At 48.5% G+C, this 21,158-nt stretch overlaps 1 protein-coding gene across 1 annotated transcript; it reads right to left on the bottom strand.

Annotated features, from left to right (window-relative positions):
- Positions 1 to 12,923: 12,923 nt before the first annotated feature.
- SPINK2 (serine peptidase inhibitor Kazal type 2) lies at positions 12,924 to 17,871 on the bottom strand. Its single transcript, XM_075751663.1, has 4 exons — positions 17,737 to 17,871; positions 17,414 to 17,451; positions 16,664 to 16,773; positions 12,924 to 13,101 (listed from the first exon to the last, which is right to left on the bottom strand). The coding sequence occupies exons 1-4, from the start codon at positions 17,777 to 17,779 to the stop codon at positions 13,056 to 13,058; spliced, it is 237 nt and encodes a 78-aa protein (XP_075607778.1). The 5' UTR covers positions 17,780 to 17,871; the 3' UTR covers positions 12,924 to 13,055.
- Between the last annotated feature and the right edge of the window lie 3,287 nt (positions 17,872 to 21,158).

Raw genomic sequence — 21,158 nt, forward strand, 5'->3', positions numbered from 1 at the left:
GTGTGGAGGCAGGATGGAAAAAAGATGAAGAGGAGATGGGGTGGAAGCAACTTGTCAAGCCATCAGGAGAGAACAGGATACAGTTCAGCTTTTCTGACTCGTTCATACTGCCTCCTTTGCACGCATGTGTCTTTCCTGACTTTTGCCATGTTTTGCTTCCTGAAAATAAGGCTTAGTACCAGCACCTCTTGTCTGGCCTTTAGGCAGAGATTTTTTTTTTTTTTTTCTTTTTCCAAGTATATGAGTTAAAAATATGTGTGTGCTTTCCAGAGACACCTCCCCAAACCCAATTGTCAGAGGGGGAGCAAAATCTTCCCTTGTCCTCTTGAACACACCAAGGCAAAGGAAAACTGCAAAAGCCATCTTCGGTTTTGTTTTCCAGTGCTTTTTTTCCTGATGTGCTGGGTTTTTCTGGCTACTAACCCAAAAAATGTGGCTGGAAACAAGGCTTTACAGAATTTTTTGGCTTCCGTTCAGTTAGAGGAGAGTTTCCTACCCAGCCAGTACTGACTCACAGGATAACTCTTGCAGCTAATCAGATGAGATTTCTACCAGCAAACCCCACTTGCCCCAAAATAGCATATAAGATGGGTCGCTCTGCAGGGTGCAGCTACCAATTGCCTTTGTTGGATACCCCAAAACACAAGAACCTGACCGAATCATTGATGTTTTGATCAGTTTTTTCCCCAGGAGAGCAGCAACACTAGCTGCAGCCCAAGAGCCAGCAGCACACAGTGCTCAGATCATGTCCTGGACAGGCAGAAGAGTAGGAGGAGGTGGGCAGAGGCAGCTCCTTGCTGCCCTTGTTGCGGGAGCAGGGCTGCCCACTGCCCACCCAGGCTCAGCAACTGCTGCGGCTGCACTCTCTCTTTCATGCATTTTCCTTCCGTTTTAGTGGGCAGGGTTCAGCCTGTCTCTCCTCAGCATTGGAACTGATTCAGGCCAGACAGATAGGAATCAGATGTGACTTCCAATAAGATCCCTGCCTTTTCTTTGTCCATGGGATACAGCCGTGTGGATGGAAACTGCGGTGTTTTATTGCTCCTCCAGTTGTTCTAATACTTCTCAGAGAACAGTGTCATCTCATCGGTATTTCCATGTGCAATCTCTGCCTGGGGTACAGTCTTCCTCCCTCCTCTCCCTCTTACTAACCAGATTGTTTTGAAGTGACTAAAGCAGGCACTGATACGTGCAGTTCCTTGCCAGGAGGCTTTTCAGCAGTGCTGCTGCTGCTCGTAGGCAGAGCGTGCCCTAGCACGCGGAGAGAGCTGGCAGGGCGTCACATGTGTGAGCCCAGGAAAACATGGGCTTCGGCGCTGGTGAGAGGCTAGAGGAGACACAAAAATCTGCTCTCTACTCCTGGAGTGCCAGAGGGATGTGAAGAGGAGGGAGTGCCCTTCCAGAGATTCAGATGGCCGTGCATTTTCTAGGGAGCAAATCGGGGAGGTGGGAGGCTGGAAAACACCTGCTGAAATCCGTCCTGGTCTGAACCTTGAGGCTGAAGCTGCCTGGTTTTGGAAGTTCTGACTCAAATACTTGTATACAGGTCAATGAGAAGATGTTATCCCTCCTTGGAGCAGGGATGAGCTCTGCCGGACCACTGGCACGTGACCAACGTGGCCCTCCTGGCTGCAGGCATGCTGTCCCAAAGGCCTACCCTGAGGAGAGTGAAGGGCCATAGCGGGGTGAGCACGGGCACAGCCCAGCCTGCGACTGTGTCATAACGCCCTGCCACTTTCCTCAGCCTACACTGTGGGGGACAAGGACCACGTTTTTGCCTGTGCTGTCCCAGGCCTGGCAGCCCATGGGTGCTGCTCACTTGAGGGGCAGGGAGGGTGGCCCTGGCTGCAGGAGGTGCCTGCCCCCCCCCGCCTGCTTTGCGGTAACAGCGACGTGCAGCCGGCAGCGGTCCCTGTGGTTTCTGTTGGACCAGTTTGGGCGGGTGGCACATGGCCATCCATTATGGGCACCCACTGAGAGGTGACTCTGGTGCCACCAGCTGCTGGGGCATCGCCACAGGCCCCAGGGCTGTGAGCAGGAGGGGGTGTCTCCGTGCAACATGCACCACAGCCCCTGGGGCACCCACGGGGCCCCCATGGCACTGGCAGGTGAGCAGGATGTGCTGCAGAGTGATGGTGAACTGGCCCTCTGCTCCAGCTGCTGGGTGTCAGGGAGTCGCTTCAGGGGCCCTGTGCAATTAACTTAAAAATGTTTTTCCCTTTAGCAGCCCAGGTTTTGCTGCTCTTGGGAAGCCAGCACTGACGAAAGCGTCGCAGCTACCTGGGTGCTAGCTGCCGACAGTCGTCTTTACATGGCTGGCCACGGGGACAGCTGGGTCAGCACAACAGAGGCATTCATAGCTGGCTCCCTCATTGCTCTGACAGCCTCACCGCCCCAGTGAGAGGGTCACCCACAGCGGGACATCCCCTGCTCCTGGGAGCTCCCCCCTGCTCCAGCTTTGGGGGCTGGGGCACTCCGCTGTCAGAGAATCGGTTGTGTCCAGCATGTCTGGCAGAGAGGCCCTGGGCTGGAGGAGGATGCGCCTTGCCGTCTCTCTCAGGATGCAGTGACCAAGCGGGCGGATGGGGGTTCTTTCCAGGCAGAAGCAGTTGGAGCAGGGTGCTCTGTTGCACAGGCAAGCAGCTGAAGAGTGTTCAACCCATGGGAGAGCCTAGCAGGCTCAAACAAGCACAAACACCCTAACAAACCTTAGCTAAAGAAGCTGTATCTGCGTCACTGCTCGAGGAAGTCCCTCTCTTGTCTGTGGCATGTGTTTTTTGCTCCTTGTCCTGCTGGAGGACACAAGAGGCTGGGGGTGCCAGTTCTCATCGGCAGTGAGGGCTCACTGCCAGGCTGAGGCTGTTTGAAGCAGAAGGAGGGCTTCTGGCACTGGCACAGGATTGCCTTCATGTTGCTCTGAGTGTCTACATGCCTATCTCTTGGCTGGCTGGTACTGCATACAAGGCAGTGTGTCTGGCTTCCCTGGGTGGGTTTTTCTCCTTTCTTCAAAGGCTGTTTCTTGGCTCTGACCTAGTCCTGGCTGGTAAGATCTTCTCCAAAGAGGGCTTGGTGTAGGGCTATGTCTCCTGTCTCTTAAGTCCATGGCCTGGCCACAAGGAACTGTGCTCAGTGGGGTGGGCACAGTGGGGCTGAGCTGCGAGAGCCTACTGGAGAGCTGTGTCCCCATCACCATGCTCTTCCTGCTGTCCAGTGCTGGCCTGTCTGCATCGCAAGGCTGTCAGGGCTTTCCAGAGCTTGCTTCCCTTGAAATACAACTCAGCAGCTATTTTTTTTAGCAATATACTAATTCTAGCCTCTGCTGCCCATTCAGCTCTTCTGCACATAGACAAGGCTTTGCTGACTTGTGAGGCTGAGCTGGCTTTAAATCAGGGAAAGGTAGTCTTGAGTTCTCCTGACTTGATTTCTCCCAGCTTGATTTCTCCCCCACCCTCCCCACATTGTTGAGTTGTGGCACTGGGAAACCTCTGCCAAAAATGAAGAAGGGACAAAGTCACACCAGCCAGCGTGGCAGGATTTGTCCAGGGCATCTTACTGCTATGCTGCAGCATCATCTCCGTGCTAGATCTCTGCACAGCTTCAAAAGAAACAGGTCATGGCAGTGCTGTAGAGCACTTCCAGCTGCCCTGGACCTTCTCTGGCCTAGGGGAAAGCAGGCACAAAGGACTTCTCTATGGCTGAAAACACCACTTCACTGACCCGCAGCTAGCAGGCTGGAAGGACCATGAAGTCTGGAAGAGAAGGAGCAGGTGGCTACAAGGGGCTGACATGTCCCAGTATCAGCCACCCTGGATTGCACTCTGCTTGTCAACTTGTCACTCCATGCTCCCTCCCTTGATGCCAGGAAAGGAGGTCCCTGCAGCTCGTACATCTCACCTTGGTGCAGAGCTCAAAAGTGAGCTCTGGGGCTTAGCCGCACTCATCCTGGTGCTCACAGTAACATACTTCTGGACCCTCTTCAGACTCAGAAATGAATTGCACAGCTAGAGAGTAACCCTCCATGCCTCAGGAAGAGCTGTGCCACATCACTTTCTTGGGGAAGACCAGGGTCTTCCCAAGGGAACTTGTCCAATTGAGCACTGCTGATCTTTCCCTGATATGTAGCCCTGGTATGTGTAGCTCCCTGATACGTAGTTTTCAGGGATGATTGCAGGAGCTTGCAGGGCACAGAATGAAACCCAAAGCTTCCTGCTCTGTCCTTACCAGTCTGCTGGAGGCCTGGCTGAACTTGCTGAAGATGTGCATCACCATATTCCACGCTGAACAGCTCTGGACACTGGAGCTGAACTCTCCACCTGCCAGGGGAGATTACAGTCATTATCCCTCCTGTTTGAAAGCCAAAGGGAAGCTGCCTTCTCACCGATCCAATCCTTATGCCCCTTGGAGAGATGACAAGGACACAGAAGAACCCCTCACTGCTGGGTTCACTGCTGTGCTGTATAACCAGGCCATACATTGACACAGCACAGGGACCTGTTTTCTCTGTTCTGCAAACTCTCACTGATTGCTGGGAGCTCATCACCCACAGCCCTGAGAATGCACTGACACTCTCCCGGGTGTTCCTCACCACTGCCCAGTCTGGCAGCAGTGTCAGCTCTTGGCATTAACTCTCCTGGGAAGAGGATGAAGCAGGGAAATATTTGTCTAGGTTAGACAAAACCAGCAGCTTGCTGGAACTGCTCCTGGGTTTTACATACAGTCAGGACAGAAAACTGGCAATTTTGGATGAAGCAATAGAGTCACAGACTGACTCCACTTCTACAGACATAATCACTTTATAGGGACTGAATGTTACAATAATACATTAAGCTAAAGAAACAAGATGGGTACAAGTACCTCCTATGTGTCTGCTCATTACTGAGCTGAGAGTGTTCTCCCTTCTTAGTTGTGTATGTGTAATGGCTGAGTTAGATCACTAGCTCTGCAGTGGGCTGTCAGCTTGGCTGGGTTACCTACTCTCTGTGGCATATTTTGGATGTACACACACCACTTTTAGCCAGCTCCTGCTTTCACCCTGGCCACCCAATCTTTACCTTAGCTGATCTAGGCAGATGACTTGCTTACTGCCTTCTCCTATTTGAATCTGGCATGAGTATTACCTAGCTCTCAAGTGACAACACCACATATAGTCAAGTTTTAAACTTTGATTGCGGTTGGCAAAACTACTTGACTTCCAGACACAAAAATTGCCACAAACTGCATATTGCCCCCTGCATTCTCCTGGAGAAACGGGATGCTCATGGCTTGGACGGGTGTACTCCTTGCTGTGTAAGAAACGGTCTGGATGGCCGGACCCAAAGACTGGTGGTGAACGGACCTAAACCCAGTTGGCAGGGCTAGGTTAACGGTTGGACTCGATGATCTTAAAGGTCTTTCCCAACCTCAATGATTCTGAATTTCTATGTTGCCTCCACGTGGGACCTCAGGTCCCCACCACCTTGACAAGAGAGACTGAGCGCAGAAAGGGACTCGAGGACATGCTCCCACCCACTGACATCCCCTCCCTCCTTTTGCCTCCCGGTGGCTTTGGACAGGAGCTGCATCGCATGTGTGATTCTGCCCACGTCGAGTGGACCGAAGCATGGCACCCGTCTGAGTCCTGGCACAAAGGCAGCAATCGCGGGCTGGGTCCAACTGCTGGTGAGACCATCCCAGCTGCTTCTGCCTCAGTCGCACCGCTGCCAGCTGCCAGTGCTGCCCTCCCCCCAGTCCTGCAGGGTCCAGCTGACGAGCCCCTCCAAGATGAAGATCTGCACTGAGGTGATTTCTGCAGTGCAGCAAGGCAGCTCAGGCACCTACCTGAGCCTTGAGTAGGAGAGGCCAGCTTTACCAACCAGCAGCACACCATGGCCGGGGATCTGCGCTCTTGTCGAGATGCCGCTTTTCAGAGTGCATCCTCAGTCAGTTTGCAGATGACACCACACTGGTTTGATCTGCTTGAGGGTAGGAAGGCTCTATAGAGGGATCTGGACAGGCTGGATCGATGGGCCGAGGCCAGCTGTATGAGGTTCAACAAGGCCAAGTGCCAGGTCCTGCACTTGGGTCACAACAACCCCATGCAACACTTCAGGCTTGGGGAAGAGTGGCTAGAAAGCTGCCTGGTGGAAATGGACCTGGGGGTGTTGGTCGACAGCCGGCTGAATATGAGCCAGCAGCATGCCCAGGAGGCCAAGAAGGCCAACAGCATCCTGGCTTGTGTCAGACATAGTGTTGCCAGCAGGACTAGGGCAGTGATTGTCCCCCTGTACTTGGCACTGGTGAGGCTGCACCTTGAGTCCTGTGTTCAGTTTTGGGCCCCTCACTGCAAGACAGACATTGCGGTGCTGGAGTGTGTCCAAAGAGCAACAGAGCTGGTGAAGGGTCTAGAGAACAACTTCTATGAGGAATGGCTGAGGGAACTGGGGTTGTTTAGCCTTGAGAAAAGGAGGCCGAGGGGAGACCTTACTGCTCACTGAAAGGAGGTTGTAGCCAGGTGGATGTTGGTCTCTTCTCCCAAGTAACAAGCAATAGGACAAGAGGAAATGGCCTCAAGTTGTGCCAGAGGAGGTTTAGATTGGATATTACGAAAAAATTCTTCACCAAAAGGGTTGTCAAGTACTGGAACAGGCTGCCCAGGGAAGTGGTTGAGTCACCATCCCTGGAGGTATTTAAAAGATGTGTAGATGTGGTGCTTTGAGACATGGTTTAGTGGTGGACTTGGCAGTGCTAGGGTAATGGTTGGACTCGATGATCTTAAAGGTCTTTTCCAACCTAAATGATTCTGTGATTCTTATTAGATAAACTTAATCATTGGCATGACTTCCCATTCACAATCATTGCATTACCACTGGGTGCATTGTAGCTGCATTTATGTCTCCTAGCATAAGCTTAGGGAAGGCAGAAACATTGTGGGGCAAGCGTATCCATAAATTTACAGAACACCACCTATTCCATTAAAAAAAAAAAAAAAAGCTCCAGAAAAACTCTGAATCCCATGTAAATGCAAAGCTGATTTTTAGAAATTCACAGAGAAAAACAAGCTCCTTGGAGTTTCCCAGTGCTTACCAGAAGGTAGCATGCAGGTAGCTATTGTAGAGCAGCCCCAAAACTTCCTAAAGGACCCACTCCTTCCTTTGACAGATGCTCTTCAAAGAGGTGAAGAGAGAGGGCTCACTTCAGGTGCCCAGGCCCTTCCAGGTCAGCAGTTTGAGGCTTGCTGCAATATCTCGCAGAACCTACAATGACACCAGACTATTACTAGACAAGTTCAGCATCTCATTCCCAGCCCTATTCTCTGCTCCAGAGAGCCACATAGTAGAATTTTTCAGCTCCTTTGCCTCTGCCACTGGGGAAGCTGGAACAGACTAGCTTAAGTAGGAAGAGTTTTAGGCCAACTCTAAACACTTTTGCATCTAATGTCAGGAAGAATAATTCAGATCTGCTTAAAAGGTAAAATAAAGCAAGTGTACCAGAATCTTATATAATTCCTCACCAGCTGACAAAAAAGCACTTAAAAAGGGTTAATTGTTCCTCAATGTAAAGATGAGACTCAGTCACAGAGGAAAATTACTTTTTTTTCTGAGGTTGTCTAGTTAAGAATGCTCTGTCCAGAAGCCTATGCTGCTTCTATACATGTTTAGGGTTTAGAAAATGAAGCAACTGCTACGTTACCAGCTAGAAAATCGTAAAGCCAAGACAGAACCCAATGCAATCCTGTGCATGGCAATGAATGTCACAGGTCCATCTATGAGGCATGATCTGCCCACAGAATATTTTTTTTACAAAATGGTTACTGTAGAGTGTCTTGCAGCAAACATATGGATTCAATGATCACGAAAAAAGCAAGTTAACTTTGCCGAGTAAATGAGATTGACTGTGTGTCAACAACACTAATAATACAGATGAAAAGAAACAGCTCCTAACAGAACATTTCTGCATACAAACGATAATTATTAATAAAAAGTCTTTCCTACACCTCTACTGAGAACACAAACTAAAATGTGATTTAAAAGAAAATAAATGCTGCCGCCTAGTGAGCAAGATGGAAATCCACAGGTTCAAGCTTTTCTTTCCGACTAGTTTCCCATGGGATTCAGACCACGGCTCCCCCAGTTAGGCCTCTCCCTTCTGCACTTGGCTCGTGGTTCTGTGCCACCCAGGACAAATGGTACAGGCCAGCACTGCACTGGTACCTAAGGGGGAGAGAGAAGTCTCTCCTGGGTGACTGACTGTTAATGGCCACCACCTTTGGATAGATGTTCTGCAATAGACAAGGGTTTTCAGCAGCTGGCAGTATTTTTTGAGCCTTAAACGTTTCAGTGGAAGCATGGTGGGTTTGGCACGTTTCTATCATATCCAGGAGAACTTCATGATCCCCAGTCCTGGAAGACTCTGCCAGCAATTCAAGGAGACATGCTTTCCTCCTTGTTCAAACCAAAGTGTGTTACTGCCTCTGGTTGAGAAAACCTGCAAACCCTCAAAAAAGAAGCAAAGGGGCTGAGCACTTCCAAACTATCCCCAGCTAAGCTGGGAGCTGGAGCTCAGCTGTTCCAGAAAACATGCCCACAGTGCCTGCTGGGCAACAGTGTGTGGAGTCCAGGGAATATTTTGTTTACCTACATTTCCTGGACAATTTTTAAAAAAATATTTCCACAGGAGGAGGAGTTGGGAATTTAATCAATTAAAAAAAAACTCTTGTGGTAGGTCAACCAGGAACAAAACCATTCATATCTACCCTTCATTAGCAAAACCCAGTAAGACATCTTCTGACCTTCATCTAACTTAGATGGATGGCTACACATTCTCCTCCCAGTCAGATCAAGACTCTGCTGACCCCAGGAAGCTAGAAAATGTAGAATCCTCCACAAACAAAATATTTTCCAACCATCTGAGCTCAGACAGAAAAGAGATGCTTTCATATCTTGTTTCACAATCATGCCATTCAGCTAGTGTAATCCCTCGTTAGCATCATGCAGATGTAATAAGCTAACGAGAATGCCTGGCATAAGGTTTGTTGATGTCTAAAGGTTACAGAAACATGTATGTTACTGGTTTTAGCTAGGCCGTAAATGCCTCAAGTAGATGCCAGTCAACACTTTGAGCAATCAAAGTGACATATAGATTTTAATGCATCTGATAAATCAAACATGGTGGTCACCAAACACTGGTGAGTAGTCCTCTACTAGTCAATTTTTAATTTCAAGGAGGCTGGGATTTTATTAATTCCTGTCAGAGCCAGGCATGGCATGACTCAATGCTACACACCAGACTCTGTGTTAAAGAGAAATGCACCTCTTTGCTCCAGCTGGAAAGGTATGATTAAACAGTTTGAAGAACAGCAAGAAGTATAAAGCACAATTTAAAAGGCAACAAGAGATTCAGATTCAGCCATATTCAGCCCTTAGGGAAAGCTTTTTCTGTGTGTGCTGCCTCTTCATAAACCATCTCGCCTTGCCACTGGGGTCTCCTTTGCTGAAAAAGCAAAGGAGTGTCCATTGAAGCAAAAGTGATGAGTTGCTTCGGGCTGTGAGCAGCTGAATTGTCAACATCTCGAAGAGTGTTGTTCCTAGAACCTTTATGGGTCCCTGTTCTAGTGTTTGTTTCCTCATAGGGAACAAATTTTTGCTAGAATTTAATCGAAATGTTGCATGCATACAAGATCCCCATTCTAGCATGTAATTCCATATATGTGTTTTCTGGCTTACTGGTGCATGGCAGAGTCTAAAGGCAATGTTTGTCAGGGGACAACAAATGTTTCTTTGCCTCCCCATGAGCCCAAACACTTGGTTTTCTTTTCAGAGTTCAAAATCTCCCTTTCTTCTTCTGACTACTTTTTTAAAGGGCATCCTTCTTCCTCTGCGTAGGGAGTGGAGAAAGTCCCCAACATGTGCAGGTTTTTCCTCTCTTTGAGTTCAATCAGATAATAACAGGTGCTACGAAGAGTTTACAGGCCCTTATGCCCAGAGTTTAGGAAATCTTTATCTTGGCTGATCCAGGCAGATGACTTGCTTTACTGCCTTCTATTTGAATCTGACACGAGTATCATAGAATCATGGAATGGTTTCGGTTGGAAGGGATCTTCAAGACCATCTAGTTCCAACCCCCCCTGCCAGGGGCAGAGACACCCTCCACTAGACCAAGTTGCCCAAAGCCCCATCCAACCTGGCCTTGAACACTTCCAGGGATGGGGCAGCCACAGCTTCTCTGGGCAACCTGTTCCAGTGCCTCATCATTCTCACAGTAAAGAATTCCTTGCTAACATGTAATCTAAATCTACCCTCTTTATCTAGCTCTCAAGTGACAACACCACATATAGTCAAGTTTTAAACTTTGATTGCGGTTGGCAAAACTACTTGACTTCCAGACACAAAAATATTGCCACAAACTGCATATTGCCCCCTGCATTCTCCTGGAGAAACGGGATGCTCACGGCTTGGACGGGTGTACTCCTTGCTGTGTAAGAAACGGTCTGGATGGCCGGACCCAAAGACTGGTGGTGAACGGACCTAAACCCATTTGGCAGGGCTAGGTTAACGGTTGGACTCGATGATCTTAAAGGTCTTTCCCAACCTCAATGATTCTGAATTTCTATGTTGCCTCCACATGGGACCTCAGGTCCCCACCACCTTGACAAGAGAGACTGAGCGCAGAAAGGGACTTGAGGACATGCTCCCACCCACTGACATCCCCTCCCTCCTTTTGCCTCCCGGTGGCTTTGGACAGGAGGTGCATCGCATGTGCGATTCTGCCCACGTCGAGCGGACCGAAGCATGGCACCCGTCTGAGTCCTGGCACAAAGGCAGCAATCGCGGGCTGGGTCCAACTGCTGGTGAGACCATCCCAGCTGCTTCTGCCTCAGTCGCACCGCTGCCAGCTGCCAGTGCTGCCCTCCCCCCAGTCCTGCGGGGTCCAGCTGACGAGCCCCTCCAAGATGAAGATCTGCACTGAGGTGATTTCTGCAGTGCAGCAAGGCAGCTCAGGCACCTACCTGAGCCTTGAGTAGGAGAGGCCAGCTTTACCAACCAGCAGCACACCATGGCCGGGGATCTGCGCTCTTGTCGAGATGCCGCTTTTCAGACTCGTGGTGAGGCACAGCCAGCAGGACAATTTCCAGCTCAGAGGTCTGCAGCTCTGCACCTGTATCGTGGTGGTCACAGCCTTTTCCACCCGTGCCTGAGACCCTGAGGGCCTACTTTGGTCTCACACTGGCAGGGCCTGGGCAACCATTTCGGACACTGGGACAGAGAATCTGCTCATCCCAGAGACTGCGTGTGGACTCTGTGCTGCAGATCTGAGCAAGCTAGGCATGGAGAAGTGGAGAACCAGGCTTGTTGGTGCCAAACGCAGAGCCACTGTGAGTCGGCAGAAAGTAACGTGGTCTGACTTGAGTGAGGCTGAAGATTGAGCAGTGTGCTTGCCTTGCACCGACAAGCACCAGACCAGAGCAAAAGCGAGAGTCAAGCAACTTGCTTATCTTGCGAAGAACCACAGAGGCATGACAGCTTGCAGTCTAGTGTTCCCTCGAATCATCTGAGTGATATCTGGGGTGAGATGGAGGCGTCACAGTCCGATGTTGCTTCAGTAAAACAAGGTAAGACCCCCACACCTCTGTACAGAACGCCTTTGTTCTCAATGCTGCTTCCCCCTTGGTCAACAATGCAACAAGAAGAGCCAGTTGGCACACAGCACAATAATGACTTAGTCCCACCTCGCCAAGAGTATAAATCTAGTATTTAGAATCCTCTATTTTGAGGACAAGAACAACTATCCAGAAGGGTTGACAGGCCTGCACCTCTCTCCTCCCCAAGCAGGGACGCCTGTTTGGTAAGATTTGCACCTCCAAGTATGTCAGATGTTACCCGGGAAAGTACCATTAACAAAAGTGCTGAACTATTAACTTGAGTTTGATCTTTGCAGTAAGTATATTTATCAATGGCAATTCTCAACTATTTATATCTGTTGCCCTAATAAATTACCTATCTTTTTCAACTTTGTGAAACTGTGTCAGTGAAAATCCTCGAGAGGGTTCTGACAGGCAAACATTGACTCTGATAAGTGGCTACACACATAATCCTTTAGACATAAACTGTTGACCAAGTCTGGGACTAAGACTGGACCTAGCTGCACCTAGACTCCCCTCTGAGAAGGAGTTTAGAAAGCAAGGGGGTCCTTTCTGAACCTCGTTACTCAACGAGAGGGCCTCCCTCAGCCACATGTCAGACTCATACTCTTAACACAACAGGAGATGACACTGCTCAGCATAAGCAGAGCTTGGGGAATCTCCCCTGGTCCAGCTGAAGATGCCATTGCAACAGAGGCTCCTGTTACCTCCTGTAACAGGATGGGACCACCCATCCTCTTGGAAAGAGTTGCTCATCTCCTCTGGGACCTTCATGTGGTTCAAAGATGACAATAAATTAGCTTGTTTTAACCAACCTTCTGTCTGTGAGTGTCTGTGCAACACTTTGTGGGGAATGTGGGTGGGTAGCAGGTCGCTACCTGCTCAGATGCAGAAGCAGCGGGGCAGCATTTTGAGGTAAGTAAGTAGTACCAAAAGAGAATGCTTCCCCCGACCGCTTTTTCCTTTCTTTTCTGCTTCCATTTTAAGGGAAAGATGCCTTGGTATGTGTCAGGCTCCTGTCACCAGTTTGGCAGCTGACACAGAAAACCTTCCTGGGCGGCTCCCCAGGGGTCCTTGGCATCTGCGGGCTCAGATCTTCCCAGAAACAGCGAGCAGCCACTGCTGCCAGCACTGCCCACGGCAGAGGTGCTGGGGCCTCCTTGCTCCCAGGTGCTGCTGTGGGAATGGCACTGGGAACCTGTTCTTTTCCTTCTCCAAACAACTGACTTACTTGTAGACAGTCAGGACATCTCTTTCTTACCCTCTGATCTGTCTTGCATGAAAAAATAAATTGGGGTTCAGGTAATAAGCGTTATAAACACTGGTTTTAATACAGTAACAGTACTTCATTTTAACAGGCAAGCTTATTAAAGCAGGCTATATAGATGGTACATTTAAGGCATTGCTTCCATTTGGATTGTATGTCCCCTCTACCATATCAGCATCTTCCCATCTTGAAAATCTGGACATCCTTTTTATTTTCACTGCAAGCAGAAGAAAAATATTTTAGAAGAGAAGCACTACACTTGAATGTAACAAACATTTTATAAAGCAGACACCCATGTCTTTCTATGTGTTCAATTAAACACAGCAGTGCATTTAACTGCATCACGTAGGGCAAACATTACCACAAAGTAACCACAAAGATTTATGAATCACACACACAGAGCGAGTAACTTACTAGAGACAGCTTCACTTCAGGCTTTGTTACCTATAAAAACCCAATAAAGCCACCTGCAATTTAAGAATTCTCAAACAAATCTCGCCATGAGGACTAATGTGTCCATTTCAAAGCACTTACACAAGTCAAACTTCACAGTCCCTGAAGTGGGAACTTTTAATGCTCACAAAATTTCCCCCTTTGATGTGGGAATTCAGAGGGAAGGAAGTGTACATCCCAGGCTTAACTAAATTTTGAACATGCAGTTCTCTGAATGCTGGAATCTTCTTGAAGGAAATTTTAGCCAAGTCTGCCTTAGTTTGGGAACATTAGATTTTTTTTTTTAAGTCCCATACATGGAACTTTAGGGTGCTCCATTTACAAATCTCAGTTTACCAAGGAAGTGCAGATACAAAGAGAATGTGATAGAATCCAAATTGCCCTCCATCTTCAGTTCCCTTCTCTGTCTTAATAGAATCAAGCTGGTTTACCACTCATGAAATTCAAGAGGCTTATGATTACCCAAAAGCAGGGATGATCTGTACTAATAGTTGTATCAGGGATCTTTTAACCAGAAGGTAGCGGAGCGGATTAGGAATATGAAAGGAAAAGTCAAGTCCAGGGAATGTAAACCAGCTGTAAGGAAAAGTTCTGGCTGAAGGACAGCTCTTGCGCTAAACCCTGCAGAGTCAGCTCAAGCTGCTGCATCTGTTTCCAAAGAAGTACTTGTGCTGCCAGACCAGGCTTAATTAAGATCAGCTGTTGTCACTGCTACTGGACGCTAAGTGTGGAAGAGACCAAGGCTTTGCATGTGAGTACCCGCTTCAGAATGGATTAGATCTAAGCTTTAAAAAAAAAAGCAGGGAAGAAGACCAGCTTTGGTCTTACAGTTAATGGGCTGCACTGCAGAACCAGGATGGGCAGGGTTTGTGCTGCACCTTTGCTCCAGGTGTGCATCAGTCACAGCAACCTCTGCTGCAGTACTCCTGATGGCACGTGGGGCTCTCCAGGTGCCCACGCAGTCCGCATGGCTACGAGAGCCCATGGCCGGTACTGCCTTGGCCATCAGGGAAGTACAACTCCCTTTCAAAAGTCCTTTAATGGGCTTAAACATGGGCTGGAAGTGACCTGCAAGTTGGCCATTGAGAATCACCCAACTTAATTTAGAACTGCTTTGTAATTCACTATGGGATACGGCCATATATGTGTTTCTACATCACTGGATTACACTGTTTATCTCAGCAACTACTGGTCATGCAGCTTGTTAATAAGGGCAGAAAGATCTCTTTGTTCTCCCCTCCTAAGGAGCGTGACGGACTGTACCTTAGACTCCTTGAAGTGAAATGAACATTTCTTATGACTATGAACCATTTTTCAAAGCTGAAATTCTTCCAATAAGACAAAGTGTTTTATCTTTGTTGTGTTCATGCCAAGTCAAACATTTTAGAAGAACAACTCCAGACTGAATTAGAAAGCCACTGAGTATGCCAACTACTGAATTATTAAAGGAAAAAAAAATCAGGATAGTATCTGACCACCCTGTGTCCCTTCAGACCAAAATACACACTTCTGAGCACGTAAGAGGACAGCACAAAAAGATGGTTAAGGTAAAAATTTATCTTGTGTGTGTAACTGGATTAAATCCCATATATCGCACAAAATGTGTATACTAATAATATGTAAGCCCCACCACAAATTACTCAAGGAATTGGGTGGAAATGGCAGGTTTGGCTAGAGAACCCTTGGTGGTGTGTGCAGTGCTGAATTCAGGAATCTACCGTGCACCCATCTGTAACTAAGGGATCATGCCTAAAAACTGACACATCTGAGGAATGCAAGGCTGTCTTTATTCCAATATCCAATTCATTATGAAAATACTGAATGATGCACTACACCTAAAGGAAATCCCACTTAATAGCTCTTTCCAGTTTGACTGTAAAATGCTGGTCACTGCTTTTAAAGCACAGCATTTCAAACCGCTGTGACTTCATCCTTTTAACAATTTCAGCTGAGTAACTGTTTGTCTGCTTATGTGAATGTCAAGTGGAGCTATGTAAAATGCCTTATTAATGTCACAGAGAAACACTCCCACTCTGCTAGGCCAGTTGTTTTGCCAAAAAACTAAATCTCCTGGATTTGATCAGATTATTTCTGACAAATCTGTATCAGCTTTGCTTACTCTCCTTTTACCTCTGGCTGTCTACAAGTCAATCACTTAATAACTTACTCCGACATTGTTCTAGGCAGCAAAGATGGGCAGGCTTCTAATATGTAACGTGCCAGCTACATCTCTTCTCCCCTTTTCACAGATTGTACTCTGTGTGCCCTTTGATTCCCTGCTTCCTGCCTCCCAACTGTATGTTTACCAATTCTCTTTGCAATTTGTCATTTGCTTGGGTAGTTTGTGATGTTCTCTGGTGAAAACGCTACCAAATTCTGCAGATCTGCCTACCTTTAAACACACTTCAACACACTTTGGCACTTTCTTTAAAATATTATTTCCTTAAGTGTCCTTTGACACCTTTGACACTTTCCTAATTCTGGCCTGTGTTCCCTCTATCTTGGTCATTTGAATTTTGTAAATGATCTGGTCACAATCTTTTCCCCTGCCCCAAAGTCAGGAACATATTTCAGCCTTCCCTTTCTTGAGATCTATCTGTTTGTAATTTTGTAAATGCCCATCACTGCTGCTGTGCTACTCTCACTTCTTCCATCTGCTGGAAACAGAAAGTCTGTTATTTCATTAATATAAATTGCCTTTCACCATCAAATTCAGAGGTTTCCAGACAATCATAATGGGGGTAACAATGCTCATTAAAGACTAATTTTCTATGTTTTCAATTTGGTTTTTTAAAATGATTAAATTATTAATGAATAAAATACTCTCTCTCAAATATTAGGAGATCTTTTTCTTGATTTTTACACAACCTGAATGGCAAAATCTGAACATTTAGCATTCTTACTCTTCTTTGTGAAAGGAAGTACAAGAGATTGGATCTTGAATGTAAACATTTTGTAATAAAAGCTGCATTTTGGGTGGATCTTTCATGTTTTCTGATGGAGATTGTGGAAGAGTCTGGCATTATATTTAATGGTAATGTGGCATTGTATGAACATGACAGGTAACCCCCCTTTGAGATGCTCTTCCCTAAGAATTACAAAAGCAAATATTCAGTGCTCCCAGCTAACTGAATCCAATCTAAGCCATTCCCAGGTATCACGACAAACGCTGTTGCAATGGATTGACACTTGACACTGCTAAAACCATAGTTTAACAGAGTTTGAACGATCCAAAGCCAATAATCTATCAGTTAATTGGGATGTGAGGGTGAATATTTTGCTTGCATATAAGGAAGGGATGGTTAGGATGTCAACTGAGTGACTACCTGTTTGAAAGGCAGAGCACACACTCGTTTGAGTAGGTTTCTCCGTCGGTCCCACAAACTGGATTGTAGTCCCTTGGACATCCAGGCACGCCATACTTGTGGCAGGCAGGCTAGGGAAGATAGGTATATCAGAAGACTAAGACAGACCATGTGAAACACATCTCTTGAACCCTTTCAGATCAGCAGCTTCTGATCTCAGAGCTTCTGAAGAATACTGGCACGCTCGTGCACAGAAAGAAGCATCCAACGGGAGCTGGCACAGCATTATCAAGAGCCACATTATCTTTCATGGGAATTTATCGCTTGAGGCTTGGCTTCTACTGCCTGGCACAGCTTCAGCTGTGGTGTCAGGACATACGCGTGCTACAAAACGCAGCTCCTTCCAGTGTCTTAAAGTCAGTGGGACACAGGGACGGCGGGTCCCCATGCAGGGCACCCACAGATGGAGCTGGTAAGAGATGGGAATCACCAGGGCGTGCGTGCTGCAGCCCTTAGCAGGCGGGTGCGAGGCTCCCGGGGTCCCTCAGCTGTGGCGAGGGACCGTCTGGGCCATGTCCGGGGGCTGAGCAGGGGTACCGGAGGGGTGGCCTGGCTCAGCCCCGGAGCTCCAGAGCCAGGGCCGGGCACTCCTGCCCGGCGTCAGGCCCGGGGCGCTGGGGAAGGGGCCGCCTTGCACCGGGAGGTCTGGATGGCCGCATGGAGGGCAGGCGGGATGGTCCTTCCCGGGGATGACGGGGAGGCCGCACTCACCGGGACGCTGGCGACGGCGCCGGGACACGAGAGGAGCCCTGTGGAGAGCAACCGGCGTTAACGGCGTCCGGTCCCGCCCGGATTCCCCCCGACCGACCGGTGTTCGGCACTGTCCGGTTCTCCACCCTGCCCCCGGATGGCTGATGCCCGCTACCGGCTTAGATTCCGCGGCCGCTCCCCCCACGCCAGCCGGTGCCCGGTACCGGTTCAGGTTTCCCCTTCCCTGGGCCGGGACCGGTCGGGGCACGGTACGGGCCCGCTTCCCCGGCACCGGCTCTCTCCCTCTCCCCCTCCCGCTCCCGGCACTGCCCGGCGTCCGGTACCGGCGAGGAGGGCAGGCAGCAGCACCAGCACCGGCACCACCATGTCCGCAAACGGAGCAACGGCAGCAGGCGGTGGCGGGTCGCGCGCCGCCGGGGCTCAACGGCCGCGGTGAGGCGCGGGGGCGGCACGGCGGGGAGCGCCGGGCGCTGGGGCTGGGAGGAGCTTGGGGGGGACAAGGGTGCACTTGGATGCCACGGAGGGGACCCGGGGGTTGAGGAACCGTGGGGCACCCACGGGAGTGGGAAGGCCCCGGGACATAGAGCAGAGAGGGAGGGAGGGAGGGAGAAGGACCCGCCGCGGGGAGCGGTGGCAGCCGTGGGGCTGGAGGCACCGGGAGATGTGGGGAGGGATGTGCTGTCGTCTCATCTGTGGGCTTGGGGAGGGGGCAGGCACCTCCAGAGGCACCTCCGGGGGTGGACAAGGGATGGGGACCCTCCCTTTTGGTGCTGGGGGATGTGGGGTTAAGGTGCCCGAAGGCTGGCCTTGGCAAGCAAGTCTGTGCCTGCCCTACCAGTAGGTCCCCATGGGGTCACTTATCCCTGCCATTTGCGTGGGGAACCCCCAAAACATCCAGTAGTCAGCAACTAATCAAGCTCCACTTCTGCTTAGCGTAGAGCAGTGCAGGGACATTACCAGGACAAGCCCACAGGATGAAAAGCTTTAACGTCAGGGCTGGGCAGGGGGGCAGCAGAGTTAATGGTGGGCGCCCTGCTGTAATTTCAGCATTCCCCAGGCTTCCCTGCTTGACTTCACCTCATTAGAGTTGCGCTTTGATTGCAGAGTGTCTTGGACAACACGGGGAAGTTGGAAATATGTGTGCAGTGCCATGTGGCTGTTAAGGTCATAGCTCCTGTCTCGTCAGAAAGTGACATAAGATGACTTGTGCTGAGCTATGAGTGTGTTCCTGCCAAGAGGAAGGGAAAATTAACACAGCCCCAGCAAGAAAGCCAACCTGCCTGCATCCAAAGTCATGGGAATCCAGGCCAGCGGGAGGCTGGAAAGGCTTGGCGTGTGTCCTGCCAGCATGACTGGGTGTCTCGGCAGCGCTGCTCTCCGAAGAGTGTCTTGTCTGTTAGTTGCTGGTAACAGTGGTTAGCTTAGCAGAGCCCAGAGGTTAGATTTACACAGGGTCTGGCTCTGGAATTGTTTTCATGCAGTTTCCTGAAATCTAGGGTATGGGCTTCTTGTAAAATGGCCTATGCTTGTGTATGTGAGCTGGGGTTTAGACCCATCAAGTGTTTTGATGTGTCCCATATAGGTACATACACAGGCATCACACACATCCTTCTTGTCTCTGTGTCAGCCTCCAAGTCCCTCCAAGCATGGCTTTTCTTCTCCTGTGTGTTTCTGACAGTATGCCCTGCCCACATGGCATCAAAGAGAGGTTATTTTATTATCTGCTCAATATGTTCTTATTCCTCCAGGTAACCTCTGCAAATTGATTGCAGTGTTAGATTTCCATTCAGAGCACACCTTTGAAATTACTACCCATCACAAGGGATGTTTTATGCAAAAGCCTCCGGCTTGGATATTTTAAGCAAGATGCCTAATCAGAATGTTTTGTGGCTGGTGAAGCATGTAGAGGGATATTTCTTTCTGCTTGATCTCCTTCCCCAGCTTTGCCCAAGTTTTTGCCCCAGCTTTGCCTGCTAAGCCATTTGAGAAGAGGGCATCTTTTTGTTACCTTGTTATAGGTGGGGTGGTTGCTGGATTTCCCATCCTTGGGGGATCTTTAGGTCCCAGAGAGATTTCCTTGGGAGAAGGAGCATCAGGGGGTTAAATACTGGAGAGTTAGGCTGGCGCGGGTTTCCTTGCTTCTTGAAGGTGTGATTTTTTCAAAGGAAAAGGTGCCAGCTGAAGGTGAAGAAAGCAGAACGAGGGGTAGGAGTTATCTCTTAAGTTGTTCATTTCTTAAGTTCATGTCACTAAACAGTTAAGTGCAAAGCTCTTGCAGAGCTGTGTTTGCACAGGAAAAAAACCAAGCGCAACAAACGAAGTAAGAGCTCAATGTCCCAGCTGTTGGTAGCCCAGACAAGCTTTCTCCTAAACAACTCCAGCACAGCAAGCACAGGATGGATATGTACTGTCATCATGTCACCTAACAGAATAGCTGCCCCCCCCCCCAAAACATTCTCCACACTAATGTATTTTCCAATGAGTTAATTACGTGCTCATCAATTTGTTGCACTTGAGCCCAGATAAACAAGGCGAATGGGATCACTTTGCTTTAATATTGCTTCAGATGTTTCCCTGTGATGGTAACATGAACTCATTCGCAGCCGTGCCTTCTGTCCCGGATGCTTCCTCTTGACGTTGCAGAAAAAATATGAAAAAACAATCTGTAGGTGTTTTATTAACTCCCAACGTGACACTCATGTTTTAACTTGGTGCCAGTCCAGCCTCCTCAGCGCTGAAAGTATTTTGTTTCACTTGTTTAAATTCTTTCGACTGAGAGTATTTAACTTTGCCTTCTTCGAAGAAAATTTTAGAGACAGGTCTTTAGACAAGGGAAGATGAAAGAAATGAGATTTTAAACAGAAGAAAAGATAACTTGCACAACTTTTCTTCTGGCAAGATGGAGTATCTATTACAAAATACCCATTTTCTTCCGTAAATTATTAAGAACTGGAGGCAAGGAAGAGGATAATTATGCAGAGGGCTTCTTAATGGCCTTTGTATCCTGTTAACACATTTCTGATATGAATGCTGAGTCACTGGAAAAGAAAATTGCAGAATTATTTGCATATCTCCTAGAAGTTATCTTTTGTTAACATCAGGTAGCTGATTAATAAACATGGAAGATAATAATGATCCTAGCGTATAGGCTGCAGGGAGCAATACATAATTAGAAGTTACACCCCTACAGAGAAAGTATGTTTCTGCCTTATGCTTAGCAGAATAACCCTCTGTGCTTGGAAGCTAGAATTTATTTGAACTTCAGTCACTTTTCTAAGTATTCTAATCTATGTGACTCCCTGAAAGAAAAAAATTCCTTTAGTGACTTTATATGTACTTCATATTCTTCTGCTGCCCAGTGGTTAGGTACTAGCAAGGTTGTGACCCAAGACACAGAGATTTTGTGACTGAAAGACATTAAGAGCAGCAGAATTGACTAAGGGCAGGTTTCACAACAGAAGTGCATGCCTGTGTCCTTCTCTTGGAGTAAAGTGCTATGTGTGAGAGTCTATGTTTTGCCTGGAGAACCAAGCGCATAGTTCAGAGCCTCAAGTTCACCTAAGAAGAAAGTGATAGTATAGAAAGGAGTGACTGAGTATTTACGACTGCTTCCAGCAGGGCTGGTCTGTAGTCTGGCTGTGTCTTGGAAAAAAAACAAAATAAAACAAGCTGCTGAGCAAAACCTTTGGGGTTGAAACCCTTCTGGTGCTCCTTGGTCTTGCTGGTGCTCCAGTGAGTGCTAGCC

The sequence above is a fragment of the Balearica regulorum genome, chromosome 4 (assembly GCF_011004875.1).
Source record: "Balearica regulorum gibbericeps isolate bBalReg1 chromosome 4, bBalReg1.pri, whole genome shotgun sequence".
NCBI lineage: Eukaryota > Metazoa > Chordata > Aves > Gruiformes > Gruidae > Balearica > Balearica regulorum.

Coding starts and splice junctions, on each gene's coding strand:
- SPINK2 (XM_075751663.1), bottom strand. CDS start 17,779: ATGGTGGTGCCGGTGCTGGTGCTGCTGCCTGCCCTCCTCGCCG. Junction 16,774..17,413: donor GCGCCGTCGCCAGCGTCCCG/GTGAGTGCGGCC, acceptor TATCTTCCCTAG/CCTGCCTGCCACAAGTATGG. Junction 13,102..16,663: donor GTGCTCTGCCTTTCAAACAG/GTAGTCACTCAG, acceptor TTCTGCTTGCAG/TGAAAATAAAAAGGATGTCC.